Here is a 7,779-nt window from a genome sequence, read left to right as displayed (position 1 = left end):
TTCCTAGGGCTACTATTTATATAGTTTTTTAAGGGGTATAGTATACTAGTTAGTAAGCTTTTATTACCCTATATATATTATAAGTAATAGTAGTTATTTATTAAGTTCTAGTTAGAATTTCTATTTTTATTTATACTTTTTAGATAAATATAGCTAGGTATTAAAAAACCTCTGGCCCTAGGTAGCTTAGTCTTAGATACTATAATAAAGTATTTCTTTTTAGTAGTTTTTTTTAGGTTTAGGTTATATATACTTATTTTCTTAGAGGAATTAGAGGCTTATTTATAGCTAGGCCTGCCTATATTAGTATTAGCCTTTAAGTTAGCTACTTATATTTAAGTACTTATTACCTTTTAATTTCTAAAACCTTACTAAGCCTGCTTCTATCTGCCCTTTAAAAATAGTTATTTTCTAGGCTTATATCTTACAATATTTTACATTTTCTTAGTTTTATAAATAATACTAAATTTATAGTTAGTATAGTATATAGGGCTATATTATATAGTTATAGTATTTTTAGCATACTATTATATAAGTTAAGCTTAATCTGTGCTTTGCTATATTCTTTAATTAGGACTTATATTACTTTTAACTAGAAGAAATCTCCTAAAGGTATAACCCTTAGGCTTTTTATTTTACTTATATCCCTAAATATATATATAGTTACTTCTAAGTCTAATAATATACTATTACTTAGGAAGTATTTATTAGCTACTATTAGGCCTGCCTTTAGCTATCCTAAGCTAACTAGATATAGTTAGGCTAAGCTTTTTAATTTTAGCCTTTTAATCTAGTCTATAATACTTTTCTTATTTTCTTTTATCCTTTTCTATACCTTTTTAGTAATAGCCTATACTAGTTTAAATCTAGTATATACTTTCTCTAGAAAAGTATAGAAGTACTTTAATAAGGTATACTTTATACTATATACTTTATACCTTCCTGCCTTGTTTTTACTAAGTTCTTAGTAAAAGCATTTCTTTCCTTTATGCCCCTTTTATCTTATTTATTTAAAAGCCTCTTACTCTTTACTTTTTTATTCCTTATTTCTTACTAAGAAGGTACTGTAGCTAACTTTAGCTTTTTAGGTTTCTGGCTAAAAGGCTAGTATAAGCTAAATATCCGCTGCTACTATACTAATAAATAGGGTATTTAAATATATATAGTTTATTTAAGTAATACTATAGGTATTTACCTATAACTCTAAAGGGGTTAATCTTAATACTATAATAAGATTAATAAACTACTAATCTGCCTTTTTAGCCTTTTAAAGGCCTATATCTTAGGCTTTATTAATTAAGATCCTTTACTACTTAAGCTAGTTACTTACTTCCTTATAAGTTATATATCTTTAGTATTAAGGTTTTACTAAAACCTTTTAGTATACTTAGTAAGCCTTTTACTTTTACTTTATATAAGTTAAGAAGAACTTATTATAAAAGGACTAAACCTATTTTACTAGTATATTCTTTTCTAAAAAATAGTACCTTATAATGCCTTTATTTACTATATTAAGTACCTAGTTTTAAATAGTTAATATTCTCCTTTTTAAATCTTTATAATTCTTTAGGTATATTTTATATATTGCCTTTATTATAGTAACTATTTAGTAATCTTTCTCTATAAAATAAGGTATTTATTAAGTTTATATTTTATATTTAATATAGATTTTACCTAGCTTCTTAACTTATAGATAGACTTTTTATATAGCTAATTTTTATATTAAGGAAAAAGATACTTTTATAGTAGTTACTATATATATAGCTATAGCGCTTTACTGTCCTATTACTAATATATTAAAAGGTATAGGTATAATTACCTTAAGGGTAGGCTTATTAGTTATTATTAGGTTAATATAGACCTATAGATCCTTATTTTTTACCTTAACCTTTAGGGATTTATACTAGCTAATTTACTCTTTACTAGATTTAAGTCTAATAGTTTAATTAATTATAGTTTAGATTATCTTTAGTAAGCTTTAGGCTTTCCTTTTTAATTTTTATACTTATAGTAGTTTTCTTATTATAAATAAGACTTTTAATTATTAGAAAGGTAATCTATATATTTTCCTTATTATTTCCTCTTTTAGAAAGAGGGGAAGTTCTATATCTATATCCCTTAGCTTGCTAATAACTAGCCAAGGTATTGCCTAAGTACACGCAATTATTTTATTATTCTAATCTAATAATATCCTGTTAACTACCTAAACAAGCTTTCTGCCGTTCAACTCGCCCTAAGATATCCATTGTAGGCTCTTAAGAATTTGCACTATATAATAATAGGAATAAGAACAAAATTGCAAACGCTTATACTAAGACTTAGGCACCCAGGGCTGGTCGTAACTAACTTTTGGATTTTCCTGAAGTTAATTAGTATTTTTCGGTGCGTTGGCTTGATTTCTCGTTAAGACGCCATAAGCTTTAAGTATTAATCGCCAATTAAAGCGTAGCAACTAGAGCGATTGACCGCCCGAAGCCTTAGAGTTTCTACTAATACGAGATTTTTTTCGTATACGGCGTGGGCATATACTGACCAGGGTACCTTATCATGCACCTTGCTGTACCTGCACCATTAACGTTTTGCCTACCAACGGACATCTCACCGAGATGTTTATCACGTCGTCTCCCACTTAATCTTCATTATCGCCAATCTTCATCATGTTCGCACTAGAAGCCTGATATCGTCGGTGGCGCTTTCGGTTAGTTCATGCCGGCCGCTCTGCGTAAGAGGAGCTGACTGACATGAGCCTATCATTCACCCATCAGTGAAGGCCGGGCCACGCGACAGGGGACGCTAGACAACCTCATGACATGCCCGCAGCATCGTGGAAGTTACAGCTTATCACAGCGAACACCTGGTTCTAGTCGCCCCCTCCTATGGCGGCCTAGGTACCGTGTGCGCTATCTACTGTATCGACTACAGAGGGCGGAAGGATAGGAGCAAAAGCAGTGGAATACCTTATTAACGTTTCCCTATCTTATTGCCGTTATGGTGCCTGTGGATTAAAGTATTCTAAAGAAACCTTAGGAGAGAAGCTTATAGCAGTTTAAGCAAACTTTCACAGTCCGCTCTTAAGCAAATAACGCTTTACTATATTACGGTTTCTAGTGTCCCTTATATAATGAGGAGGCAGCTTTATATATTTCTGTAGGCCGTTACACTTTTCATTGGCCCTTGGTCAGTATGCCTATAGGAGGTATAGCAATAAGTTTTAAGTGATATCTGAACACTGCGTGATAGTAATTTATAAAAGCGTTGCTCCGTGCTGGGGTGGGTTTCCAGCATGCAGTTGAGACCGAGCAGAAGATGAATCCGGCGTGGAAGAGCAGCAATGTTGAGTGGGGTAAGTTTTTGAGGGAATTTCATGCTTGCCGTTATCCGTATCTTTATAGCCCGTGCGCGACTAACTCGCAAGGACCCAGCTCCAATTGCCCTGTGCAAGAAGGCTTCTAACGTTAAATTAAGGTACCAAAATTACTTAGTCTAAGATTCTCTAAATCTGTACTAAATTAACTAAATTTATCTAAGCTGATCTGAAGACTTTTGTTACCTAAGATAGAGGTCCTAAGTTTTATTACACCCCCTTGCCTGAATCCCAGATACACAATAACGCTCTCCATCTTTTGCTTACACGTGGACGTGCTAGCGTTGTGGCAGCGAACTAGTCGACCCACTCAAGTTGATTTTTAGTCAGTCTCTGTCCTTTGACGTTTCTAGTGGTGAAGGAAGCCAAAACCTAAATGATAATAAAATCGGAGACAAAAGATAGAATTTTCGTTCCATCACAGTAAGGCCTGGGATATGAGTTTAATAGTAAAAGCACTGGGAAACGCTTAGAGAGCTTGAAAAAGCCTCTTAATAGGGACTTACTTGGTTTAGATATAACCTAAGAGGGTTTCATAGTATTTACCAGTGTTGAAGCGCGTATAGAATAGGTGAGTGTGAGGCGGAGGTCCAGAAAATCAGCCCATCGGCAATGAAATTTCTTGCAAGCAGCTATAAGCATGAGGTTAAATGTAACGCCTAAGCTAGCCCCTTCGTTACTTGTCTAGACTCTTGAGATAGAGCTGCGCCGTGACAAGTCTGATTAGCACCTTTCTGCTTCTTGGGCATGGCTAATGGCTGCAATATGGAGCGTACACCGTGCTGCTCGTTATAGCTGGCCCGGCCGTCTTTGGAACATCTAAGCATTTATGGGCTGATTATGCTATCTGATGAGAACTTGGAGTTGATGAACTGTGCGATGCAAGGGCCCATGTTGACTAGGATCTGGCATTGGGACGTGACAGGGAGCTTTCCTAGATAGCTAACGCGGATATTGAGATCGATCCCCTCTCTCTCGAATTGGGAAGGGTATATAAGAAGGTCAGTATATCGAACTGCTTTGTCGTATTCCTCAAGCTTCCAGTTACCTAATAAACTTCCTAAACTTTTGGATGTGATGTGCTGTAAAGAGGATCTAGATCGCTATGCCATCGAGTATGAGGTTCGCTGATCGCAGGCCATGATGAAGTCCCTTCGAACCAATGCACGAAAGATTTTCTCAATGAGAGTGAACCCTGGAGTGACTGCTCGTAGATTTTCTAAAGCTGCTTTCCTCGTGATATAGTTTATAACTCGGCTAAGAGAAGGAGGGCGAGACTGTAACCTTGAATTAGGAATAGGTCTGGTTCTATATATAAGACTATGAATTTCATTGTCAATTGTGTCAGTAGATCGCTTCGTATCACTGAGTGCAAAGCAAAGATGTCACTTGAGCTTATGTTTTAGCTATGTTATTGCTATTGTATTTGTTTAAATTTAAAGGGTTATCCTTCCCCTGAGGTCACTGTTTCTAGCTGGTGTAGCTGTACATAGACTCTTTAATAACCTCGAGTGTTTCTACTAGTCCCCGATCTTGGAACTAGAGAGACTGGAGGTCAAGCTTAACCTTATAGGCGGCAGTCATCCCCATAGAGTGACGTATAACCCAGGCAGTAGTAAAGAGTTGGCTTTAATTAGAACTTCAGTTCAAGTCTAAAGCTTAAGCAAGTAGTGTAAGGTATACTTGGCAAATAATATCTTATACAAAGCATTAGGTGGTTAACTAATTGGCTATAGAGTAGGGTTCCAGTTATATTCTGTCACCGTGGCGTCTACCATAATCTAGGCAGTTATGATTGATAATGAACTTGTCAGCTCAGGAAGTTCCCGCCCGTTCGTCGATAGCTAGGGGTCAAACACGTTGGCAGTCACATTTGGTACAAATTAGACAAGGCATCATCATGGCCGAACGAAATCGGCAATTTTAGTTCTACAAACGCGTCGTTGTCATCCGTCGCAAGAGCAATGTAGAGTCAAAGTATGTATTACGACAAGACTTATCCAGCCAAATCAACAGCTTCGTCACTCTATATACGACAAACCCTAGATTTACATCATGACCATAGCAGCAAAAGTCGTTCCGAGAGCAAACCACATCTTGGGCCAGTTTCCAGCAGCGCTGTTTATCGAACCTGCAGTAGCCGAAGGTGTAGCTACAGCACTGCTCTCAGACGAGGTTGCACCAGCGCTAGTTATCCCTGCCTTGTTGTTCTCGAAGTCGGCGCTCTCAGTCTCGCTGGAGTCATCAGACGACGCCGTAGTTGAGGACTCGGAGTCAGTCTCGGTAGAGGTCTTGGTAGTGAACGTAGATTCAGAAGATGTCTTAGAAGAGGCCTTGGATTCAGTCTTTGAGGCGGCTTCGGAAGCAGTTGATGAGGAGTCATCGTCGTCGGTACTGCCACTGTCCTTCTCATCAAACTCGATGCTCTTGTAGGAGCCCGTCTTATCGCCGTAGGTGTAGCTCTCAGCAGGGTTGAGGTTCTCAATGGTAATCTTCTGAACGGTCATGGTGTAAGGGCCACCACTGTAATCAGTCTCTCCACCAGCCCACTCGATGGTTCCCTCAGCATTGTCAGGATCGCCACCGGCCCAGATACCAAGTTTGACGCGCATGGGAGTCTGAGGATAGTTCTCTCCTCCGAGAGCATCGGCATAGTTGAGTGTACGGACAGCAACGCCGTTGATGTACCACTCGCAAGAATCCTTGGTCCAGTGAATGGTATAGTTGTGGAACTCCTCCTGTGCGTTGGTGACTGGGAAAGTGGCACTTCGAGTATCGGCTGCGTCGTTTCCTTTGCCGTAGTAATTGGTCTGGACATCTCCGTCCTTGCCTCCAAGCCACTCCCAATCAACCTCGTCGAGAACATCAGAAAGAAGCACGACAGATGAGACGATACCAGTTCCGGGCGCGGCCTTCAAGTGAACCTCCATGCGGCCGAAGAACATGTACCACTTGCTCTGAATGGTAGGTGAATCGCCCTGTTTAGCAACAGTGAACTCAGCACCATCAGAGGTATACTTGACAGTGCCATGGCCAGTTCCCTCCCAATTGTCGTCATCAGCACCTTTCGTGAAGTCGACCGAGTATGAAGAAGACGCAAGACCTTTGTTAGGATCGCATGCTGGGCTATAGTCAGTGACTGTTAAGAAAACAAAGCGGATACTCTTTCACATACTCTTCTCCATAGGGTTGCATGAGCTGTAGGTCTGAGCAGCAGCTGAAGCAAAAAGACCCGCAAGGGCGATCTTGGACCACGCGGAGTAATACATCGTGGAGAAGGTAAAGAAAAATTGAATTGATTAATATTAATAAAAGAAAAAACGAGTGAAGGTCGCAACATAAGAACGAGTGACTTTTAAAGAATGCGACGTTGGCCTACTACGAGAAAAACGAAAATAAAGATGCGCAAGCAAACTTCAGGTAAGTGGGAGAGAATGGTAGGCTGTGGTGGGTATGTATATAACAAGCGACAGCGTTGCTGCGCCTGGCAAACTTTTTTTCAGCTAGGCTAGAGCCCATGAGTGTTGGTTCTGTGACTGATAAGGCAATCGAAAGGGGGGGCAGATGAAGATTGACCTGGTAATACTGGGTACCGTTGCGTAACGCAATCCTTGCCAGTGGAGAACGGCTGCTCTGACGCGTAATTACCCGGTGGGTAAGTCGTCACTGTCTATGGGGAACACTTCAGCTGATCCCTTCAAGATCGGATGAGTTGGGCCGTGGTATCGGCATGTTTAGACCGTAGCTGAGAATACGTTGATGGAATCGAGACGCATCATTGACTTTCTCGCCCTGACGATCACAGTGGGCTCTGCTCGGTTTAGTCAGGCACACGACGAATCCTCCGGCCAGCTCGTAAAGAAGGTTTGTTTCGGATAGAATTGTAACCTTGAGTAAGGGGCAAGCATGGGTGATGATCTCGCGAGGTGGTTCTTTTATTGCAACACGATAAATACCACTTTGAAGCTTTTGCGACGGTTGTATCGAGCCGTAGCCTTGTTGGAGTAGCACAGATCGAGTGACACATGGCTTCGGGTGCCTTCGATCAATGTCCGGGAGCCCGAGACTTGGTGTGTCCCTGCAGTAAAAATAGCTGGACTAGACCTAGTCTGGTCAAGGCCGCTGAGTCAGTTGGTGTAGGGTAATGCTCTAGAAATCGCGACAAGGTAGAAAGCAACATCCAGTTCACAACATTTGGGAGACAAATAATGCCATAATAGAGATATGACTTATGTTTTATATTTAATTTACCTCACTTCTATATTTGGCGATGAAGGAATTAGTGACTGTGACGTGTGACACGTGACTAATGAACCAATGATGGATGCTGTTTCACTTTTCGTCTTGGATGTTCCACGTAAAAGTGCATGTCACATTGTTCTCACGTCGACTCACTTTGACCACGAAAGTATTCT

At 39.6% G+C, this 7,779-nt stretch overlaps 1 protein-coding gene across 1 annotated transcript; it reads right to left on the bottom strand.

The window, feature by feature from the left end:
* Nucleotides 1-5,412: 5,412 nt before the first annotated feature.
* On the bottom strand, nucleotides 5,413-6,633 carry FSUBG_9667 (murein transglycosylase; the record flags this gene model as incomplete). The annotated part of the gene is made up of 2 exons (XM_036688204.1): nucleotides 5,413-6,485; nucleotides 6,540-6,633. The coding sequence occupies 2 exons, from the start codon at nucleotides 6,631-6,633 to the stop codon at nucleotides 5,413-5,415; spliced, it is 1,167 nt and encodes a 388-aa protein (XP_036534877.1).
* Nucleotides 6,634-7,779: the final 1,146 nt, after the last annotated feature.

This window comes from Fusarium subglutinans (genome assembly GCF_013396075.1).
Source record: "Fusarium subglutinans strain NRRL 66333 chromosome Unknown NRRL66333_c0000152, whole genome shotgun sequence".
Lineage (NCBI taxonomy): Eukaryota > Fungi > Ascomycota > Sordariomycetes > Hypocreales > Nectriaceae > Fusarium > Fusarium subglutinans.
The sequence above is the reverse complement of the archived record's forward strand: the minus strand, read 5'-3'. Positions and strand labels throughout refer to the sequence as shown.